This window comes from Arxiozyma heterogenica (assembly GCF_036370985.1).
Source record: "Arxiozyma heterogenica strain weizmannii chromosome Unknown scaffold_30, whole genome shotgun sequence".
NCBI classification, from domain to species: domain Eukaryota; kingdom Fungi; phylum Ascomycota; class Saccharomycetes; order Saccharomycetales; family Saccharomycetaceae; genus Arxiozyma; species Arxiozyma heterogenica.
The window spans coordinates 1-25,783 of NW_027042683.1; the positions used below are offsets into that span (position 1 = coordinate 1).

The window sequence follows — 25,783 nt, forward strand, 5'->3', positions numbered from 1 at the left end:
TTTATAGGGGGACCTCTTATTTCTCTTTCTATTCCATTCCACATCATTTTGTCTTATCCTTTTCTTCCCAATCTTTCATCTGCTTATTTCTTACTTTCCCTCTTAGATCACTTATCTATGTTCTAACACCTACATACCCTCCTTACCTCACTACTTATCACCCTGTACCAATCTATCTTTTCCCTGGAGATATCCCATCATAATATAAATATTTACATTCTCTCTCATCATATTTCCTATATTTCCATACATCTCCTCATCTACTCTACTACTTCTCTTCCCTCATTTACCTATTTTTACAACATCTATACTCATCCCTACTCTCCTATTCTCACACACCAATACTCTGTAAGAGTTGTTATATGTAAATGGATGAATTGTACTGATTAGTATAAGTATAAACACTCTTACTCAAGTTCTATATATTACTAATTAATGACCCTAATGTTGTATTATTCCTTCTTCTTTTTTTGTATGATATTAAAGTTGCCCCCTAATATTCTTACTAAGATGTATTTAAATAAGATGAGTACCCCTGACATATCTCTTAATAATCAAAGGCCTCTTAACAAAATCCGATATAACTATCACTCTCTGGAAATCCTCCAATAGACAAACTTACAATATTAGCCATAAGAAGAATTCTTACATCCTTCAATTCCAAATATACAAGGGAAAATAATGCTTTATATTTGTTATTCACTACATATTTAAAGATATTAAAAACTTTAAATTATTATTTTAATAGAATCTTTGGTCCTTCTGTTATTGACATTAATAAAGAGATCACTTAAAAGCTATCACAACATAGTTGTAACTGTCTTACCAGTATCAACAATGATTAGTAATTCATTATTTTTCCTAGGTCTTGTTTTTACTAAAGCTTATAATATAACATCACAACCCTCTTAATATATGTCTTTTACATTCCTCGTTCTTAATCCTATTTCTATATATCAAGTATAAAGAAAAACTAAGCAAAAAAAGAAAACTAACGCCATAAATAGTATCTTAAACTAATCTGTTTTTTTCTTGATTGTTAAGTATGTAAAGCGATTCATACCATGCAAGGAACACAACAGCTGAAAAATTGCACATGATATAAAACTCAAAACATAGTCGTTTAGAACATGATGTATATATATTTTTTGAAATCTGAAGTTCATTTTTTTTACAATGAATCCAAAAATCAAATTAACATTGTTAAATCTTATGTACGTCGTCTCAGTTGGAATTACATAAGAAGTATTGAATATATAAAGATAAACAATGTTAATTCTGCTGTTAACTATTCTCTTGTGACTGCGCACAAATATTGTTCTATCTTTTTATTTTAAGAATGAAAAAATTTAATTAGGCTTACAGAAAAAGCAAGTAGATAAAGAAGACAGGCCATTATTAAGTTATCTTGACAACATCTGCTACTTTTGAGATATGAAGTTGCCGAACCGTTTTCTACAAACCCTACCTCTAAATAAAGATGAAAGCTAGAAAAACCCAGAATATTATTTCATGCCCGATTTTTATCATGTTAGTACGATATAGGTATATATGTCTTTTTGTGTTCTATTTTTAAATTTTTGTCCCTGAATTATTTTAAAGAACTCCCACCCCTATAATTTCAAAAACACCTCATGTTAGCACAACCTTGTTTAATACATATATCGGTTCTATTCAAATATTATGAAGATACAATAGCAACTCTTACTAATCAACACTATCTGCATGACGAATTTTCAGTAACCAAAACACAACTTGGCATTATTGTAATTTTCTGAAAAACAGAATGAAGAATTTTTATATCTCCAAAGAAGTACCATCTATATTTGTAATGTGAATTCAAATTGGTGGTGCTGTATCAAAATAAAAAAAATTGGAAGTATTAGAAAAAATTGATTATTAAAACTACACATTTGTGTTAATATTCCCTTCATGTAGCTAACATGTCTACACGATATAGCTGGTACAATATAGTGTTATAGATATTGTAAGACTTTTTAGAAGCAAGATAGAAAAAATACCATGGAACGGTGGGTTTGCTTTTTTTTGCTTTATAACAGGCAAAAAATGTACACAAAAAGACAAACACAACGTTTTTGAAAATTTTTTCTCATCTATTATTGTTTATGTTTAGCTAACTCAACTTTTTCCTTTTTTTCATAAAAAAATTTTTTGCTTGTACGTTCCAGTAAAACAGAAAAACATGCTCTTGTCATGTAAACGCATATTCAGACCAATTACCACAGCAACCTCATTTCACTTTTCAATTATTCTGTAGTAACAAAAGCAAAGAAAACTTTTGGCAAAAGTAAAAATACTTAATACTAATTTCTAACCAGTTAAATTTTGTCTACATTTGGACAATTTTTTATCTGATTGTTTAACTTTTTTAGGGTAAAAAATCACAACAAGTTTGATTGTTCAACTCTTCTTCTATCAAACGAGGGATTGAATATAGTTTTGCAACTCGACAAAGAAACTAATTTTCTGCTTGAACCCATATCAAGATGAATTAATTATATTTTCCTGTTTTAATATGAATATATTAAGTAAGTAGAAAAAACAAGTTATTATCTTCTTTAAGAAGGTTATTCTTCAGTATTTATCTAATCTATAGCATTTATTTGTTGGAATGTACTTTGTTTAATTCCACGAGCAAAATGACCAACAAAGTTTATTTCTTTTTTTAGTTAGCAACCGTCCTAGAGTGATTGTTTTTATTTTTTGTCCCAAGGACTTGTGTTAGGTTTTATTTTTTAAATTGTAAGTCAATTCTTTACAAAAGCCATAGAACTTTAGGGTTGTTTTTAAATTGTCATTTTTAGACATATTACGAAACTTAGGAATAAAAATACCTCACTTCAGTTACTAACAGAAATATTCCTAAATACTACTACAAGAAGATGCTTTGGACAACAATAAATCCCATAATCTAAAAAAAAACATGCTTAAAAATAGTTCATTGTATACTATCTATTATAGTTATTCCATTCAACCACCAATTGGCAAACAAAAAACAAAAAGAAATGCTCTGTTATCAAGTCTTGCTATTTTGAAAAGATACAAACTTCCTATCATCCTTTGACCTAGTATAAATAAACAACATCATAACAATAGGTCGAATATAATAATAATTATCTTTTTTTCTTGTTTGTCTTAAAATTAAACCAAATAGCTATCATTAAACTACATTGTAAAAGATTTTAAGGATTCCACAAGGTATACGTCATTTTTTCTAGCTTAATAGTACTCTTGCATGTCTTACATATTGTGTATCCGAAAAGGAGAAAAAATACTCCACCTAAATGGAGAATTTTGAATTTTACAAATTATATTGTTCTTATACTAGATCAGAAAAAAGAGAAAAAATCGGAAATAGGAATATCACACTAAAAAGTCTAATTGAGATCCAAATCTGCCAGGAGAATAATTATATTTTAGATCTTTATCATAATAGATGTTCTAATAGAACAATAATAACTTTAAATAATAAATTCTTGGTTAACAAAAGAACAATTTTACTACATTTGTTGAATATTATAAAAAATATTACTACATGCTAACGTCATATAAGGTGCTGATTCTTGCAATACGAACTAAAAAAAGAAAAAAAATTGTTGATGGTTCTTATAGTGTATAACTTTATATAACTTATGTACAAACAGTAACAATGCAATAAAAATTCTTTACCCCTTTTTTAAATTATACATTCCTATTCGATCCCACGGTCACTGCCAAAAATGTTAATATTTTATTGTGAATGAAGTAATAAATTTTGTACATTCTATAGATCGATTTACTATAGAATATTGTGATATGTATAAAAGAGATATAAATGCCAAATAACTAATTAATCAGGGGCGATGATCCTGTAAGAGTGGGGATTCTCTAAAATAATTCAGGGGCAAAAATTCAAAAATAGAACACAAAGAGACATGTATATCTATAGTGTGGTCAGAATTGTCTGTATTGTCTCTTTTCCCACTTGTGTAATTTTTTTCTTCACTTTTATTCTTTTTGTCATTGCATCAAATACAAAGACGATTGTTTCCAACACAATAGCAAAAAAGGAAAAAAACTATTTGTCCATTCTTAAACTTGTAAGCTTTCCCTTTTATGTTTTTCAAAAGTAAAATATCTAGACAAAACTGATTCTATTGTTCTGCAATGTGAAAATTCCCAAACAATAAACAATATTTTTAATTCTATATTTGGAAAGGTTTTCGAGGACTCAACATTTTCTGTTTCCTTTTTTGTTTAAAGAAACTACCACACAGTGATATTTTTCCTATTAGAGATAATAAAATGATCAGCTATGCTGTGTTTTTGTGCTTTACTTAGATTTTTAGTCCAATTTTTGAAGATTACAAATCTTCTTCTTCATTCTTTGTTTCTACTCCTTTACACACTTTTATCATTGAAGATTTATTGCAAAACTTTATTTATATCTTATTCTGGTTCAGTCAAAAATTTAGAACCTATTAGACGATCATTTTTATTGCAAGTCATGAGCACATTTTTATATAAAACTACTATGGATTATGTCTGAATATTCTTTCGTTTCTTGCTTCTCTTCTTGCAGGCATGAGCATCATCTCGTTATACTCCCAGATGCTACCAGTATAACCGAACTAAGTGAATCACCTCAAATAACCAAAAAAACTAACGCCATAAAGTATACACACCAAACTATATATTTTACTGAAAAGTCAATAATTCTGAATATTTGAAAATAATATAATGGTCTCAAGTGCCTTATCATTGTGCGCGGCACTGCTTTTAGCTGCTTTTTCTGCTGTATCGAAGGCACAAGTATCTTATGCTGTTACTACTTATGCTGCACCAGTTTCTGATTATTGGAATCCGGCTACTATTGAAGGTGAAGGTCCTATTGTAACAGTGGACAGAATAATTTTTAATAATCCGTATAATGCATCTAATGATGCTAAGTGTTTGTTGACACCAGAGCAACAGGCTGCTGTTCTGGAGGCAACTAATAAGTACAGATCTATGTTTGTTGACACTCCTAATTTGACCTGGTCTGATGCTTTAGCCAAACGGGCTGCGTGGTGGGCTTGCAAATTTGATGTATACAAGGACATTCCAGAAGACCCTCCAGATTACGACTACAATATTGGTAAAAGCATGTACGCAGGAGCTGCTGCTAATCCAGTCGGTGCTGTAGACATGTGGTTTGATGAAATTAATAGTTATAATTACAGCCATCCTGGCTTTTCCTGGCCAACTGTACATTTTACACAGCTTGTTTGGAGATCCACCACAGAGGTTGGTTGTGCTGCAAATTTATTTTGGCCCGCTTTTGACGGTTCGCCCAATCAATACTTTGTTGTGTGTCAGTACTTACCTGCTGGTAATATGTTTGGTCAATTCCCTGAAAATGTTATGCCTCTGAAACCAGCTTATAAAAGTCTTCATTGGTCAACAATTCATTCGGCAACCGCCCCCATAAATTGGACATCTATGTCTCTATATCAAAAAACACATACTGTAGCTCCAATTACTATAACTCCGACATCAAATCCTAACCCTGTTTACACAATACCTTTTGGAGATTGGTCAAACTTTTTTCCATCAACAGCCCAGATAACTTATATAAGTGCCACTGACAGCTCAACCACCACTGCAACAACAACTGCTTCGAAAAACGGTCATAGTTCTGGTATCGATGCTACTGAAAGATCAACCACTACTTCTAAAAAATCTGCCTCTAGCAACAGTCATAATTCTGCTATTGATGCTATTAACAGATCAACCATCACTTCTAAAAAATCTACCTCGAGTAACAGTCATAGTTCTGCTATTGATACCACTGACAGATCAATCATCACTTCCAAGAAATCTACCTCGAGTAACAGTCATAGTTCTGCTATTGATACCACTGACAGATCAATCATCACTTCCAAGAAATCTACTTCAAGTAACAGTCATAGTTCTGCTATGGATGCTAATGGCAATTCAACCACTACTTCTAAGAAATCTACTTCAAACAGTCATGCTTCTACTATGGATGCTACTAACAGATCAACCATCACTTCCAAGAGATCTACCTCTAGCAACAGTAATGGTTCTGCTATGAATAATACTGACAGATCGACCACCACTTCTAAAAAATCTACCTCAATCAGTCATGGTTCTACTATTGATGCTACTGACAAATCAACTACCACTGCAACAACATCTGCCTCTAGCAACAGTCATGGTTCTGCTATTGATGCTACTGACAGATCAACTACCACTTCTAAAAAATCTACCTCAAACAGTCATAGTTCTGCTATGAATACTACTAACAGATCAACCATCACTTCTACCTCTAGCAACAGTCATGGTTCTACTATGGATGCTATTAACAGATTAACCATCACTTCTAGCAAATCTACCTCTAGCAATAGTAATGGTTCTGCTATTGATGCCACTGACAGATCCACTGCTACTTCTGACAAATCTATCTCAATCAGTCATGGTTCTACTATTGATGCTATTCACAGATCAATCACCACTTCTAAGAAATCTGCCTCAATCAGTCATAGTTCTACTATAGATGCTACGGACAGATCAACCATCACTTCTAAAAACTCTGCCTCAATCAGTCATAATTCTGCTATTGATGCTACTGACAGATCGACCACCACTTCTAACAAATCTACCTCAATCAGTCATAATTCTGCTATTGATGCTACTGACAGATCAACTACCACTTCTAAAAAATCTACCTCAAACAGTCATAGTTCTGCTATGAATACTACTAACAGATCAACCATCACTTCTACCTCTAGCAACAGTCATGGTTCTGCTATGGATGCTACTAACAGTTCAACCATCACTTCTAAGAAATCTACTTCAAGCAACAGTAATGGTTCTACTATGAATACTACTGACAGATCAACTACCATTTCTAAAAAATCTACCTCAATCAGTCATAGTTCTGTTGTTGATGCTACTGACAGATCCACTGCTACTTCTGACAAATCTATCTCAATCAGTCATGGTTCTACTATTGATGCTATTCACAGATCAATCACCACTTCTAAGAAATCTGCCTCAAACAGTCATAGTTCTACTATGGATGCTACTGACAGATCAACCATCACTTCTAACAAATCTACCTCAATCAGTCATAATTCTGCTATTGATGCTACTGACAGATCAACTACCACTTCTAAAAAATCTACCTCAAACAGTCATAGTTCTGCTATGAATACTACTAACAGATCAACCATCACTTCTACCTCTAGCAACAGTCATGGTTCTATTATTGATGCTACTCACAGATCAACCACCACTTCTAACAAATCTACCTCGAGTAACAGTCATAGTTCTGCTATAGATACCACTGACAGATCAACTACCACTTCTAAAAAATCTACCTCAATCAGTCATGGTTCTAGTATAGATGCCACTGACAGATCAACTACCACTTCGAAGAAATCTACCTCAAGCAACAGTCATGGTTCTGCTATAGATGCTACTAACAGATCAACCACTACTTCTAACAAATCTGTCTCAATCAGTCATAGTTCTACTATAGATGCTACTGACAGATCAGCTACTACTGCAACAACATCTACCCCAAGCAGCAGTCGTGGTTCTGCTATTGATGCTACTGACAGATCAACCATCACTTCTAACAAATCTACTTCAATCAGTCATAGTTCTGCTGTTGATGCTACTAGCAGATCAACTACCACTTCTAAGAAATCTACTTCAAGCAAGAGTAATGGTTCTACTATGGATGCTACTAACAGCTCAACCATCACTTTTAAGAAATCTACTTCAATCAGTCATAGTTCTGCTGTGGATGCTACTGACAGATCAGCTACTACTGCAACAACATCTACCCCAAGCAGCAGTCGTGGTTCTGCTATTGATGCTACTGACAGATCAACCATCACTTCTAACAAATCTACTTCAATCAGTCATAGTTCTGCTGTTGATGCTACTAGCAGATCAACTACCACTTCTAAGAAATCTACTTCAAGCAAGAGTAATGGTTCTACTATGGATGCTACTAACAGCTCAACCACTACTTCTAACAAATCTGTCTCAATCAGTCATAGTTCTACTATAGATGCTACTGACAGATCAGCTACTACTGCAACAACATCTACCCCAAGCAGCAGTCGTGGTTCTGCTATTGATGCTACTGACAGATCAACCATCACTTCTAGCAAATCTACTTCAATCAGTCATAGTTCTGCTATGAATACTACTCACAGATCAACCATCACTTCTAAAAAATCTACTTCAATCAGTCATGGTTCTACTATGAATACTACTGACAGATCAACCATCATTTCTAACAAGTCTACTTCAATCAGTCATGGTTCTGCTATGGATGCTACTGACAGATCAACCATCATTTCTAACAAGTCTACTTCAATCAGTCATGGTTCTGCTATGGATGCTACTGACAGATCAACCATCATTTCTAACAAGTCTACTTCAATCAGTCATGGTTCTGCTATTGATGCTACTCACAGATCAAGTGCCACTTCTAACAAATCTACCTCAAACAGTCATAGTTCTACTATGGATGCTACTAACAGATCAACTACCACTTCTAAAAGATCTATCTCTAGCAACAATCATAGTTCTGTTGTTGATGCTACTGACAGATCAGCTACTACTGCAACAACATCTACCCCAAGCAGCAGTCGTGGTTCTGCTATTGATGCTACTGAAAGATCAGCCACCATTTCTAAAAAATCTACCTCGAGTAACAGTCATAGTTCTACTATGAATACTACTGACAGATCCACTTCTAACAAATCTACCTCAATCAATCATAGTTCTACTATGAATACTACTGACAGATCCACTTCTAAAAAATCTACCTCAATAAATCATGCTTCTGCTATGAATACTACTAACAGATCAACCACCACTTCTAACAAATCTGCCTCAAACAGTCATGGTTCTAGTATCAATGCTACTGACAGATCAATCATCACTTCTAAGAAATCCACTTCAAAGAGTCATAGTTCTACTATGGATGCTACTAACAGATCAACCTCCACTTCTAAAAGATCTATCTCTAGCAACAATCATAGTTCTGTTGTTGATGCTACTGACAGATCAGCTACTACTGCAACAACATCTACCCCAAGCAGCAGTCGTGGTTCTGCTATTGATGCTACTGAAAGATCAACCACCACAGCAACAACATCTACTGATTATACTAAATATGCGTTGACTCCAGAAGAACAGGCTGCTGTTGTTCTCGCACACAATAAGTTGAGAGCTTTGCATGTTGATACTGGTAATTTGACCTGGTCTAATACTTTAGCTGTATATGCTGAGAAGTATGCTGCCGTTTATGATTGTTCTTCTGGTAGACTTGTGCACTCTCATGGTCCATACGGTGAAAACCTTGCCCTGGGATTTCCTAATGCAGTCGCTGCTGTGGACGCCTGGTATAGTGAAATTGCTCATTATAATTACAGCCATCCTGGCTTTTCCATGGCAACTGGACATTTTACACAGGTTGTTTGGAGATCCACCAAGGAGGTTGGTTGTGCTGTAAAATATTGTGGCACCTATTACCGTGATTATGTTGTTTGTGAGTACGCACCTCCTGGTAATTATGAAGGTGAATTCCCTGAAAATGTCATGCCTTTGAAAGCATCTGTTTCAAGTAGTAGTTCCAGTAAACCTAAGTCATCCTCTACCCCTTCTGCTACTTCGAAGAAATCTATCTCAAGCAACAGTAATGGTTCTGCTATTGATGCCACTGACAGATCAACTACCACTGCAACAATATCTACTTTAAACAGTAATGGTTCTACTATGGATGCTAATAACAGATCAACCTTCACTTCTAAGAAATCTACTTCAAACATTCATGGTTCTACTATGGATGCTACTGACAGATCAACCACCACTCCTAACAAATCTACCTCAATCAGTCATGGTTCTGTTATTGATGCTACTGACAGATCTACCACCATTTCTAACAATTCTAGTTCAAGCAGCAGTCGTGGTTCTACTATGGATGCTACTGACAAGTCAATTGCCACTGCAACAACATCTACCTCAATCAGTCATGGTTCTGCTATTGATGCTACTGACAGATCAATCATCACTTCCAAGAAATCTACCTCTAGCAACAGTCGTGGTTCTGCTATGGATGCTACTCACAGATCAACCTCCACTTCTGAAAAAGCTGCCTCTAGCAACAATCGTAGTTCTAGTATCAATGCTACTCACAGATCAACCTCCACTGCAACAACATCTGCCTCTAGCAACAGTCATGGTTCTACTATGGATGCTACTGATAGATCAACCATCACTTCTAAGAAATCTACTTCAAACAGTAATGGTTCTGCTATGGATGCTACTGACAGATCAACTACCACTTCTAAAAAATCTACCTCAATCAGTCATGGTTCTAGTATAGATGCCACTGACAGATCTACCACTACTTCTAAGAAATCTGTCTCAATCAGTCATAGTTCTAGTATAGATGCCACTGACAGATCTACCACTACTTCTAAGAAATCTGTCTCAATCAGTCATAGTTCTACTATAGATGCTACGGACAGATCAACCATCACTTCTAAAAACTCTGCCTCAATCAGTCATAATTCTGCTATTGATGCTACTGACAGATCAACTGTCATTTCTAAGAAATCTACCTCAATCAGTCATAGTTCTGCTATGGATGCTACTGATAGATCAACCATTTCTGAGAAGTCTACCTCAATCAGTCATAGTTCTGCTATGAATACTACTCACAGATCAACCATCATTTCTAAGAAATCTACCTCAATCAGTCATAGTTCTGCTATGGATGCTACTGACAGATCAACCATCATTTCTAAGAAATCTACTTCAATCAGTCATGGTTCTACTATGGATGCTACTAACAGATCAACCATCACTTCTACCTCTAGCAACAGTCATGCTTCTGCTATGAATACCACTGACAGATCAACTGTCATTTCTAAGAAATCTACCTCAATCAGTCATAGTTCTGCTATGGATGCTACTCACAGACCAACCATCATTTCTAAGAAATCTACTTCAAACAGTAATGGTTCTACTATTGATGCTACTGACAGATCAACCTCCACTTCTGAAAAATCTACTCCAAGTAACAGTCATGGTTCTGCTATGAATACTACTGACAGACCAACCACCATTTCTAAAAAATCTACCTCAATCAGTCATGGTTCTGCTATAGATGCCACTGACAGATCAGCTACTACTGCAACAACATCTACCCCAAGCAACAGTAATGGTTCTGTTATTGGTGCCAGTAGTAAGACACATGCTGCTGGTGAAGCTGCATCTGCTAAAACAAATGTTGCTCACTCCGTCACAACCGCTATTGTTGAGAGCACACGCATGGTAGATGTCACTGAATGTCCAATTTGCTCACTATCCACCGCTACCTCTTCGTTTTCTTCCCAAAACGGTCAAACTGCCCTACATGGCGAACCAGTATTGAGAGTTAGCACAGTTTATACTACAGACGGTGTTGTTATCACTACATACACTCCTTCATGTCCAGAAAGTGCTAAGACAGGTTTTGTTACAGCTTCTGCTGCTACTGCTACTGCACCTTCAGACGTAAGCATGGAATCTGCCCATTCCAATGTTGTTCCATCTGTAGGTGTTGCTACTTCTTCTTCTAATTCTGCGGAAAGTGTTACAGTTGCAAAATATGAAGGTTTGGCAGCTAGTTTGACCTCAGATGTTCTATTCAGCGCTATTTTAATGGCTCTTATTCATTTGATCTAATTATGATACTGTTTTAGAGAGGCATTTGAACCTGTACTAATAATTGACAGACGCTGTAATATATCATTTATTGTGATTGTCTGATGTTAGTATAAAAAAATTACAGCACCTGTTGATTATTAGTACAAGTACAAATGCCTCTTTTTTTTATACTAACCTCGGTTTTATTTATTTACTTTTTGTATAAAATATTTTTTTTAAATATAATTTATTTACAGAACACTTTTAGTTGGTCTAATTTATTTTTACCTAAAAATATTGAATCTTGTCCTACTACTACGAGCATGACCTTAGTAGTCTACTTCATTCTCATCACCATGACGCTTTCCTTTCTTTACCTAAAAAGCATGACTACAGGGGTTGTATAAGTTATTGACCTTCTTAAATACAACTTTATGCGTCTCAAGGACGATATTTTTTTCATTTCAGTTGTGAAGAATACGTCACTATCTATATGGAATCCTTCAATGCTATCGTAGAGACCAAATATCTGAAGATCCTACTGAAATATATCAATGATCATATTTGATACTCTAAAGAGACAATATAAAACAATCAAACTACTCCAATAGATGTGAAAATGAAAAGATCTGTATCTTTGAATCAAATACTGAATGGGAACCCTATATCTAAGAGAACTAAGCTGAATGGGAGTAAAGTAAAAGGAATATCGAAAGACCCAGAGACTGTCGATCTTGTGAAACTACCTGAGCAGGTAGACCTCAATAACGTTCAAACAAATAAACCAAAAATTATTCCACTTGGTGATAATCTATCCAGCGTCTTGGTGAAGACATTTCTAATGAGGAAACCACCAAAGTTACTAAATATTATAGGAATGTACTTCCTGGGAGTATAATTAATTATTAATCTAATGGTAGTGTATATTTTAAGTAAGATTGCCAATATAGCAAGTAACAAATACACACCACTGATTATTAACAGCTTATTGTAAATCTAATTACGTATTATAAGAATCCAACTTTTAGTTATGATGTATTGTGTGAAATAAATAATATCAAACTGTCATTATATATACTTGAAATGTTTACATCTAATTATATCCTAAGACTTAATAAAATATACAAAATAATAGAAATATAATATACACCCATTAGTTTTTAATATTTCACTTTGTATTATCTTTTCCAATAACTATGTCATTAAATATTATTCATTTGTAAGTATTAATAGTATTATGTGAAAAATTTTGGATGTTGTAATATATAAATTATTTAAACGCATTAATAAAGGTTGGATTTCATATTTATTTAATGGTGAACTAATAAATTTTAGAATTCTATTTATTATGATATAGCAATAAAGATTCTAGATATATATAATATTATAACCATAGGTAAGAAAAGTCTCTCTGTTATTTTATTTGTAAAATAATATCCACTAGCTTTTGCCTTATTTTCTTTTTATTTAATTATTAGTATACTTATCAAAACTGTTGAATAATAGGCAGATAATCACTACTTTTTTATTTAAAAGTGATTTTTGTAGATCATTAAAACAACTTTTTGAAGAAAATATTTCAAGAAAAAGAAATAGTGAAGGATCAATGTGTGTTTGTTTATAAACACCATATATATTTTCTGCATAGTTTTTAATAAAATGGAGATCCAATTTGTCTAAGGCTCAAGTAATAGAAATGTTAGATATAAAATTCATTATTGTCTAAGATAAACCAACTATCTTCAATACTACTGTGCTAATCATCAATTCTATCATATGTGTTAAAATATAACTCCACATAAGTTATTGTCTCTATGGAACCTGATTTAAGTTTAACTTGCTAAAGTTAGCATCAATACAACACTGCCAATCTTTATCATTTATCAAAATATTTCAGTTGCAATAGATGCTAAAGCCTAGAAATTATTTGCATTCGCTTATTTGGCATTTTTAACTATAATAACGTAGTCGAATTTAAGATTGCATAATTTCATTGTAAATAATAGTTTTGTTTTCAAATCTTGCAATTTCCTTTTTGACATTTATGCAACTGGCACAAATATGTTGTTTTACACTACTTTTGTGCATGACATTTTGCCTGTTGTTGTTTGGAACAAACATTGAGAAATTTTCCTTTAAATGATCACATAATAGTAAAATAGAAATATCTCACTCACATGAAATTTTCTACTTGTTTTCATCGTAAAATGGGCTAATAGATGTTTCCAAATAAGCAGAGGTAATTATAATACTATAAACGTTTTAATTATGAATTTTAATTGTGATTTGACATCAAGGGGGAATATGCTATAATTATTGTTTCAATAATTCATCGTATTTATTGTTTTTGTTTCAAATGGATTGGAAAATTCTAGTGGATACCAAGTTTGTAATTTCTTTGAAAACTAATATGGTGTTGTTGAGAAGAATAGCCAGTCAATACGTAAGCTAAAGTTTTTTAAGACAATCCATAGTAGATAAAGTTGTTTATGTTAAATGTTTTATTTTCACTTCGAAAGAAATGCATTTTTTCATTACTTCAGCGCAAGAAAAACAGTTTTTTTTTCTGTTGTTTTTGATCAGAAAAATTTGGACATTCATTTTTTTAATCGTATTAGATGTTGATGTTATTGCGTCAATGTTTTTATGTAGTATTAGGAAGTGAATCATTTCTTCTAGTTTGGAATGTATGCAATCCGCAACCTATAAGAAGTAGTTGATTCATTATTGTATAAATATTTATTATAGTTAACAGAAATAATGTCCAAAACATACTCATTATGATATATACAAAATCTTTTGACCCATAGGAATTTAGTATAACAAGAGATTGTCGTATCCTGTATTATATAAAAAAAATGAAGTTCATAGAAATGAAATTGTAAGTTCAAATTGATTTATCCCAAGCATATTTCTAATTAGTATTCAATTAATAGGGAAAATTGATACAGTCATTTATGAGATTCTTTTATATTATTACAGTTGAATATCAGATATCTAGAGATCTTTAAAAAAACAAAAAACACTTCTAACAGATATAAGTAAACATCTTTTATATTATGTTATAAAGCATACTGTCCTAAGAACATATTTTAATTCATTGAAGAGCAAAAGCTCTAATTCTAATGATAATAAGAAAATGTTTACATAACTACGAAACCATCAAAATTTTCATGCTTTATAAATTTGAGGAGGTGTTAGAAGTATTGTTTTAGAAACATAGTGAAAAGCAAAAATTAATTACGGTACAGTATCTTGGAGAGACATAGTAACGACGTTAATATCGGTGAGTATATTTATTCTTTTAGAGGCAAAAAGAAAATTAAAACAATTCAAGTGTATATTGCTATTATTATTTTAGGAATACTAAAAAGATTTAATAGATTTATAACAAATCACAAAACTGAATAATACTCAGATAAATGTAAGTTAGCTATATCTTGAATTGAATTTGGTGCTTTTACGTATAATAGAGATGTTTTAATAATTACTAGCGACTAAGGATATTTATTTATTAGAGTCCTTTTCAAGTTTTAATTGCCAAGTATACTAAGGTTAATTTACACTTAACAGAGATATAGGACATCAATATTCCTTAAATTTGGTAATTTTCAAAATTCAAACTAAAAATGTTGTTCCTTTCGTTTAATTGCTTATTTTTAATAACAAATTTTCATATTGTAGTATCCAAATTACCATAAAATATTTGTAGTTTTATGTTACAATTGTAAAATTTAGTAAGCTATCATCTTCAATATATGGCTCAAAAGAGATTTTATCTTTCAAATTTATTGTTAAAACCACTCTTTTGTCCAAGTGTTAATTTAGCAGTGAAGACTACTCGCTGTAACTTGTGTTTATTCTGTATTTGAATGATTATTCATGTGTAATATTAGAAATCTCTGCTACTTTATTGATAATATCGCCCCATTAGTATAAAATTTATCTTGAAAAAAGTTTTGTTGTGTTTTTTATTGCATATAATGCCTAAGTGTATCACTGACTATTTGAAGACAATATCATATTAATATAATTAATGATAATATTTGAAAATCTAAAAAAAATAAAATCGTCTATATTTACACAGATGTATTCTTCAGAAATATTATTGTTATGATAAATTGTTTTGTTATTTCATAATTAGCATTGCTATAAAAAAGGTATATTTGACATATTTGTTGTATGTTTGATTGAGTTTCTTTATATTATTTATAATGATTGTGTTTTCTAAGGATTTTGACAAATCCAGAAGATTTTAGAATGATTTATTGAAAAGTAGAAGCATGACTACTATTATTACAACAGTCCCACATAACCTGTTTTGATCTATATGAAAGAAAATCGAAGACAGGTATCCTCGGAAAACAAAGTGTTTTGTAGTAATTGTTGGATGTCTGTTTCAAAAATATAATAATAGAAAACACTCTATCATTAAAACAGATTTGGCTAGCAGGGGTCTTAACAAAAGTAATTAATTAGGAAGTTTTCTGAGATATTTATTTATGTTTATTTGGTGTTTTATTATCTAACCCATGTGAAATTCAAGATTGAAAGGACTAATCTCTGTCTCTTCAAAAGAAAAATGGCTACCTACAACAGGATTCCAGTAGTTGTGTAATTTAAGGATTTTACATGTCCCATTAAAGATTTTGCTTTCTTTTACAAGTCGAAAAATTTTTTTTCTCTGACTGCAGATATTTTTCGTGAGATTTAGCTCGAAAGCCGTTGACAATAGAGTAAAAATTATTATGACAAAAACACTACGGCTTTATCCCAAAAAGGGAAATGTCCATTAAAAAAAGCTTAGATTTTGTTTTGTTTTTCCGAATTCAGTGGATAGAATTTCCTCGAGATCGCATTGTTATTCAAAGTTGCAAATATTTGAAAAAAGAAGAACTGTTAAAAGGAGTCCTAATGGAGGAAGATAGACTAGGTACGTAAGTCTTCCTCCTTGTTGTAGCGTGTAACAATCCTGTTTAAGGCTAGATGGTAGAGTTAACATTACAGAAAAAACTCATCCAGTCTTTCGATACTTCAGTGTGTAGGATAGACACTTTTATAGAGGGTTTCCAGTACATTTTATGGAAAGTATAAAATAGAAATGAGAAGTATTATGATTAAAAAATAATATGTGTTAAAATATAAGAATTTGTAGGTAGTAGATGTTTATAGTATACTATGTGAAGTATTCTTTTGAGTGTATCTTTAAAATGATTTTAAAAGAGAAGTACTCTGAACTATATATTGGTTAAAACTAATATAAACAAGTGGATTTTGTTTTATTTTTATTGGACAGTTGTATAGAAAAACAAAAGAAAATATAATATTTTTGTTAGACTGTAGTATTTTTACCCTTTAGATGGTTGTAAGCAGTAGTGTATAAGGTGGATGAAGATGGGGTGACAATATCAACAACTTCTGAAGACGAAGAACTGTCACCGTTAACAAGGGTGATGGTGTAGGTAGTGTCATATTTTAATCGATCTTGTGACATAGAAGCAAATCTGGTCTGACATTACTAAAATTATAAGCACCAGTCTAAATTAAAGATTTAAATAGTGTATTGTGAAAAGTTGTCTTAATCTTAAGTCTAACTATTGAAGAAAAATAAAATAAATGATATTTATAGAATACTGTATTTTTTTTAAGAAACGTATCAACTGTTTCGTGCATTCTATTCTTATTATCGTTTTTTTGAGTTTTTTTACCAATTTTAACCTGGTGAGCGTATGATGGTCGTTATACTCTTTAATTTTTAGGGTAGAAAAATTATTGAGTAAATCTTAACTAGTATTTTAGAAGATGATTCAAGATAATGTGATAGGTATTACTAAAAATCAAACTGTTGGTATTGTTATAATATAGGCTAGTAAATATATATATATATAGATGAGAAAGATTGTTTGTCTCGAAGATGGAATTTTATATTAGGATCAAGATAAGAAAACAAAGTAATAATTTCACAAATTCCTTTTATAGATTGTAAATAGTTATTTCTTATAAATATTGTTCATGATACTCTCAGTTTTTTTCTATTATATAAGAAGGTAAAAAAATATACTTGCAATTTATGTATGAAGGGTTATACTAATTAATCATGATTATGATTTTTAGTAGCATCTTAAGTGCAGATGCTAATGCTAGAATTTTTCACTGTCTTAATTTTTGATTTCTTAATTTGAGTTCTTCACAATGGTTAGTTGTATTAAATTTCGTAAGAAGCTCTATTTGGAATACTGAAATACGCAGTCCACAGGTAACACCCTATATTAAGGGGAAAGACTTGGAGTAGCCAAAACTTTGAAGCCAAGTCGTAAGTGTATTCGAACAAATGATTGTCAAATTAACGTTGGCGGCAGATTACTGAAAATTTCATTTAAGAAATCTCTGATTGTTGAGAGAATGTGCCAGAGGTAATTATTAGTTTTAAGGTTGGTATTCTATCTTCTAAGGTTTGCCCAGAAAATAAAATAACTTAAGATCAGTTCAGGTATTCAAGATCAGCCAAAAATAATGAGTTTATTAGTTTAGAATTGACCATTATGTGATTTGTAAACGTTTATAGATATAATTAATATCTATATTTTTGTATATTATTTATAAGAATCCTTACAAATTTTTGTCTGGACTTTTTTAATGATTTTCAAAAAATTTGTATAAGAATGAAATTAATAACTATACTTAAATATTATATATGCAAAAAACAAACAAAAAAAGGAAGGAAAAGAAAAAATCAAATATAGAACGACACATAAATATTAAGAGATGATAGATTCTTATAAAAATTGTACAAAGCAGCCGCCAACTATATATTAATATTGCTTCATAGATGTTGACGCAAGGCTTCGGAATCAAAAATTCTAGTAGAGTTCATTTTAGACTAATATAATAAAAAAATATAACTTACAATAGGATATTGGTGGTATTATAAGTTTTATTGATATTTATAGTTGAAAGCTAGCAATACTATAAATTGTTATTGTATTGCTTGGTCTTTTCTTTCTACATAACAAATATACAAGATACAATATTATACAGTATACTCCTTTTATCTTCGAATCTTCTTTAATATAAATTTTTATAACTTACATGGATGTATTAATTTTTATTGTAGCAATGTTAATGGACATTATTTACTCTACTCATATCCCAATCATCTGATAATTTTGTTACTCTTTGTTAGACATAGCAACATAAATCTCGAAATCAATTACAACCTTAAACATTTTGTATAATAAATAATATAAATAAACTCTGAATATGTATAATAACTCATTAATTATTATGCTGAGGCTAATTTGCTATTTACTCTAAACTGTGTGCTATTTTGGATCTTAACTGTAATATTACCAATATGAATATAAGTATTAGAACAAGAACACAACTAACATGTTTCAAACTATCTAATCTGTTATAAATGATCTAACAACTCTTCCAATAATGTATCTATAATTATATTCTACATTATAAACATCACACTAGTAGATTATTAATTGTATTAATTTAACAGAATTATTTGTGATACTACAATTCATTATATTAAAATGATCTCTTTGATTATCCCAATACTAATACAACACTATGACAATTAGATAGACAAAGATGATAATCTATATGAGCAATAAATAAACCTGCTACTATTACTTACTGAAGATATTTTTGATGTTATCAATATTATTAATTATTCATATCTCAACCAAGAAAGCTATCATTATTTAGAATGCTTTTATACTCTTAATAGAAATTTATATATTAATATGTTTGTTTGATCATCAGGTAACATATCCAAAATTATTATTACAACTATATTAAACAACATCTTACTATCTGACAAGTTAAACATTTCTGGCTTATGTAATACACCAACTCAAACAAGTCTCTATATACTATACCCCTAACTCTTTCTCATTCTTTATCTTTTTCAATCTCAATAAATTTTAATTGATCAAAGAACATTTCACCTTTTAATCATTTCAATACATGCAGATGTACAAATAAAATAACTTGATTATTCATAAATCATGTGGTAACAGTTGTTTAATTTCCAACAGGAATGATATCTACTGGTATTATTATAAACCTTAATAAAAATTTAGTATGTCTCCAAATTTATTTTTCTTTATTTAATAACATCATCATTGTAAATTGCAATATTCTAACAGCAGATGTTTTTGTATTATCACTAGTTAACTAGGTAGCAACTGCAACTAAAAACATTTGAATTGGGAAAGTATTGATGTTGTACAATTCATTAGAGAACTAAACCAAAAATGACTGGAGGATAATTCACGTAACTGTACTGGATATCATTCAGTATATGTTCAAAAGTTAGAAGGCAGCACCATAATGTTGTGCATTATTATACATAAAAACTATAGTAAAATATTTTATACATAACATACATGTAAGTTATAGAAAAAAAAGACATAACAACAAAACTACTCAAAGTTTGTTTAAAGTTGCTGTTTCATAAAAAATAAATTCTTGCCTAATTATATTAAATATCTAATAGCGTCCTGAAAATTGTTAATTCATAGTAAACTAAAGTTCTTAGCTTGAGTATATTAGATAATACTATATAAAATAAAAAGGCTCAAATTATAATGTTGATAATATTACTTAACGTAAATGCTATTCCACTTGTCTCGTTTATACACAAATACAACTACTTAAGAAAAAAAAATACACAGATCCAATGCAAATCAATAAGAAACTAACATTTTGTTGTACATACTATATACTTGAAGCATTTTTACTTTTCATTGCAATCTTTTTATCTTAATAGACAAAAATAAAAAACCAATTGGTAGTTACACAAAACAAGTACCTTTATTCTAAGGAGTAAACAAGGATTGCACCGAAATAGATAAAGTTATATTATGCCTCATCAGCCATATTGGACATATTTCCCATTAGATTTTGTAATTGACAGTTATTAACCTTGATCCATGAAAACTGCTAACATTAGCTAAACCAGCAATTTCTTATACAACAAGATAAAGCTATCAGCGACTTATATCGTTAATAATCAACTTTCATCTTATATGTACGTACAAAATAAATATATCGATATTTAATAGTTAAATGACGATCCATTATGAACATCGTTACCCATATTAAAATTTGTTAATGGTAAGTGCCTCGAGTGTAAATTTGAGATATCGATGTAATCTGGATTTAAATCGGAAAGTTTAGTAACACCTAATAATTTCATTGAAAGTATTAATTCATTGACCAATAGTTCAATAGCTTTCTTAACACCTTTAGCACCGTAAAGAGAATTGGCATATAGAAAAGGAGATGCAATACCACAACCTTTAGCACCAAGACATAATGCTTTTATTATGTCTGTTCCACGACGAATACCACCATCGATTAAGATATCAAAATTTTTATCTAGTCCACGTTCTCTTAAAATTGGCATGGCTTCAACTAAAGTTTCAATCGGTGGTCTTGAGAAATCCAATTGTCTACCACCATGATTTGATAATACGACACCTCTACAACCTAGTTCAGCTGCTTTGATAATATCATCTACTCTTTGGACACCTTTTAAAACAATTGGCATATTAGTTAGTGATTTGAAGACTTTAATATCTTCCCAAGTCAAATCAGTGGCAATTAATTTTGATAAACTTTTTGATGCACCGTTTGTTTCCTTTATGTTTCGTTTCTTCTTTTGTGCAACATCTGGACCATTATTATTTGTGACAGAAAATTTAAATCTGAAGTCTCTTTCTCTATTACCGGCTTGTGGTGCATCTACTGTAACAAATAAGGCTTTCATTCCTAAATTCTCAGCCTTGGTAATTAATTCATGTGACAGTTTTCTGTCTGAATTAACGTATAATTGAAACCATTGAACTTGTTCTTCTGAGTTACGAGCGGCAGCAATATCTTCAAGTGGGAAAGAAGAAAAAGTGGAAATCATTTGTGGTACATTTAATTCACTACACCCTTCAGTAATGGATAGTTCACCACTCATTGGGTTGCCAAGACCACATAGTGCAGTTGCACTAACGTAGAATGGTGCATTTAATTGAGTGTTTAAGATTTTTGTCTTAATGTCAATATTAGTGACATCGACTAGAATTTTTGGCTTGAAAAAGATTCTACTAAAAGAATAATGATTTTCTCTGTATGAAACCTCATCATCTGCAGAAGAAGAATAGTAGGCATAAACTTGATTTGGTAGAACCTTAGAAGCAATGGATTCAAAATCGTAAAGATTGAATATAGAATCTAATGGAGGCAAAGAATTTTGGTCTTGTGTCATAACAGTGTAGGGTGTGTCGGGTTATTATTATCTGTGTGCTGACATTATGATGGAATCCTCTTATTGGAAAGTTTTTTCAGAAGCACAACCCACACTTTATATATGTATACCACAGTAAAACCAACAAAGATAGTAATTGCAGTCAAATCATGCTAAATAATTACTCATATCATCCTGTAGCGTAGTTCTATATTCGCTGCATCTTGTCTTGACCATTGAACATTGCCCCTCTTACTTTTTTAATTGTTTTTTTATTATGTTCTTTTTTTTTTTTGAGTAAACTTGACTCATGCAAGAAATATCCAGTGGAAAATATCTTTTTTTGACACAGCCATCCACAGTTTTCCACAGTCATCGAGGAAAAAAAAATAAATGAAAAACTGTGTGAGAAGTGAAAAATTTCACGGTTGGGAATAAAAAGCGTTTAAAGGGAGAAACCTTGCATTCATGAGTCAAGTCTTTGTCTTTTAAGTCCGATTATTAGTTACATGGGATGATTGAGAAGCAACTGTGTGTGAGAAATCGGGAACGCAATGCTTGATTTAACTAAAAACTGTGTTTATGTGGCTGTCTTTGCATGTAATTGTGGGGATTGAAAAAAATAAAAGATACTACAACAGTACACAATAATCACATTGATTCTTCATAAGCACAATACTGTGGCTTTATAGTGAAGAGCTGTAAGAAGGGTTAAACTTTTATTAACTTTAAGTACCTATTGAAAAGTATTTAAACCTTTTTAATTTCATCTTCCTACTATATTTGTAGCAACGTTATTTCATTTTTATTTTAGTATTTTCAACTATGAGAAGAAAAGCTATCACTAATGAACACGCACATAAACCAAACATAATTGTTAGTAATGTCCTTGGTTAAAGAAATTATCGTCGATCCCTATAGAAGATTGAAATGGGGTTTTATTCCAGTTAAAAGAAATGTGGAAGATATCATTGAATTCAGTTCGGATTCCTTTAAGGATGATAGTACATCCACTACATCATTACCTTCAGAAAAGACTAAAGACCAAAAATTTATTGATGTTAAAGTCGTGGAAGACGTTGAATATGAATATAGAGATGAAGCCAATAGGAAATGGTGGAGTTTTTTCAATGAACAGGAATATAGAATCAACCAAAAGCAAAATGCTACAAACAAATGGTATCACTGGTTTGCTGAGGATACATCATATGCCGAAAAGAAACTATTAATTAAGTTAGATATTCTTCTTGCCTTCTATTCATGTATTGCCTATTGGATCAAATATTTAGATACAGTTAATTTGAATAATGCATACGTCTCTGGTATGAAAGAAGAATTAGGTTTTAAAGGTAACGATTTAGTTAATACCCAAGTCATGTATACCGTTGGGAACATTGTGTTTCAAATACCGTACCTTTTTTGTTTACATAGCATCCCATTAAACTATGTTTTGCCCTTTTTAGACATATGTTGGTCTCTGTTAACCATTGGTGCTGCTTATGTTAATTCTGTATCCCATTTGAAAGCAATAAGATTTTTTATCGGTGCCTTTGAAGCACCAAGTTATTTAGCTTACCAATATTTGTTTGGATCATTTTACAAACACGATGAAATGGTTCGTCGTTCCGCATTTTATTATCTTGGCCAATATATCGGTGTTCTTTCTGCAGGTGGCATTCAATCTGCAGTCTATGAAAGTCTTGATGGTCGTAATGGATTATCTGGTTGGAGATGGAATTTTATTATTGATGCTATTGTATCCATTGTTGTCGGTATTATTGGATTTTATTCTTTACCAGGTGATCCACATAACTGTTATTCCATTTTTTTAACTGATGATGAAATTAGATTGGCCAGAAAAAGAGTTAAAGAGAATCAAACAGCAAATACCAATCTATCTGATAAATTATTTGATCTCAAGATTTGGAAAAGAATAATATTTGATTGGAAAATTTATATCCTAACATTGTGGAATGTCTTTTGTTGGAATAATAATAATGGTTCTTCAGGTGCCTATCTGTTATGGTTGAAGTCATTGAAAAGGTACTCTATTCCTAAATTGAATAAACTTTCCATGATTACTCCTGGTCTTGGTATGATCTATTTGATTGGTACAAGTTTTGTAGCAGATAAATTTCATTCACGTTGGTTAGCAATTATTATTATTCAGATATTCAATTTTACTGGTAATGTTATTCTTGCTGTTTGGGATGTTGAAGAAGGTGCCAAATGGTTTGCATTTATGTTACAATACTTTGGTTGGGCCATGGCTCCTGTATTATATTCGTGGCAAAATGATATTTGTCGTAGAGATGTCCATTCAAGAGCAGTTATTTTAGTGGTAATGAATATGTTAGCACAGACATCAACAGCATGGATTAATGTTTTAGTATGGAAAACTTCAGAAGCACCAAGGTTTCCTAAAGGTTTTATTTGGGTTGCTGTAGCATCTTTTTGTTTGTCTATTTGGACTTTTGTAGTATTATATTTTTATAAGCGTGATGAGAAAAGAAATGCGAAGGACAATGGTATTATTATTTATAATTCAGCTAAAGGTGAAACTCCAGAACAATTTGAAACCCAGGAATCATAATGTAGTTTATTCTGTTGAGATAGGATCCCTTTGATAAAGGTAAATTAAACTATCTTATAATGCTATTAATCATTTCTTTCTTTTTACATTTTTTATTCAGCATATATATAGATATTCTTTTCAAACTTAATAAAACAATATATTAAAATATTAAATGCTTCTAATAAAAAAGGGAGATTTATCGAAACATCGAAATAGCCTATAACATAGTGTACATTATATAATCTTTGGCCGTATTTGTTAGGAAATTTTATGCAAAAACCCTAGAAAAGTATAATTAGCAAGGCTATGATAACTCACATACCTTTGAGAGATAAGCACATAAATCAGGATCAATGTTTGATATTGTCGATGACTGTATAAAATCATTATAACACAAGATCTCATTTATGAAAAAGTTATTCTTTTCTTGTTGCTTTTTAGGTTTTACCATACCTTCATCATACGTTCTTTTATATAGCTCATATATAAAGAAATTAAACTAATCATGGGTTTCCAAGGTGTGTAGCCTGCTAATCCACACTTCGAATACTTCCTAAGAGTAATATGCCTTACACACACCAAGAAGTGGAAAAATAGGAATTTTCTGAGTCTGGACATTTTTCAAACATAGAAAATAATGGAAAGTAAAAAAAAGTTCAAAAGAAATATGAAAGGATCACAGACACAATTAAATGAATGTAGATATTTTTTAAAAATATAGGAAATAAGTAATGACTATGTTCAATAATTTTTAGATAGATGTTGTATATATATTTTTTTGCTCTCCGTGTATTAGCACCAGGAGTAAATAGACATATCCGTAATTCTGTATATCAGTAAGTAAATTATGTTTATCTTGAAATTTTTATGTTGCTTCCTCCACCTCTTCTAAATATAAGAAAAAAATTATTTCACCTAATGAACCATGTATATTTTTTCACAAAACACAAAATAAGTATAACAAATAACAGTAGAAAATAAGCTGTTCCAGCATATAACCCAGCTTCAGGGGAAGTGATTTTATTCATATACTTCATAGTAGCAACACCATGAGCCACCATGTATGGTGCTAAAGTTGCTACCAATTCTTATCAATTACCTCTCTCAACTGCATCCTTAAAATACTAAAAATAATTATTTGAATCAAGGCCCCTTTTAATAATTTTAAAGTATCTATCAACTTTAATATTGAATTCTTCTCATAATTTTTTTAATGCTAACTCATCTCTTCC

General features: G+C 31.3%; 3 protein-coding genes across 3 annotated transcripts; 2 read left to right on the plus strand and 1 right to left on the minus strand.

Moving 5' to 3' along the window:
* Nucleotides 1-4,740: 4,740 nt before the first annotated feature.
* Nucleotides 4,741-11,760, plus strand: PWA37_003589 (uncharacterized protein; the record flags this gene model as incomplete). Its single annotated transcript, XM_064860112.1, has 1 exon — nucleotides 4,741-11,760. One exon carries the CDS (start codon nucleotides 4,741-4,743, stop codon nucleotides 11,758-11,760), a length of 7,020 nt encoding a protein of 2,339 aa, XP_064712773.1.
* Nucleotides 11,761-20,794: 9,034 nt separating this feature from the next.
* Nucleotides 20,795-21,997, minus strand: PWA37_003590 (uncharacterized protein; the record flags this gene model as incomplete). The annotated part of the gene is made up of 1 exon (XM_064860113.1): nucleotides 20,795-21,997. The coding sequence occupies one exon, from the start codon at nucleotides 21,995-21,997 to the stop codon at nucleotides 20,795-20,797; it is 1,203 nt and encodes a 400-aa protein (XP_064712774.1).
* An 862-nt stretch (nucleotides 21,998-22,859) lies between these two features.
* Nucleotides 22,860-24,569, plus strand: SEO1 (putative permease SEO1; the record flags this gene model as incomplete). The annotated part of the gene is made up of 1 exon (XM_064860114.1): nucleotides 22,860-24,569. The coding sequence occupies one exon, from the start codon at nucleotides 22,860-22,862 to the stop codon at nucleotides 24,567-24,569; it is 1,710 nt and encodes a 569-aa protein (XP_064712775.1).
* Nucleotides 24,570-25,783: the final 1,214 nt, after the last annotated feature.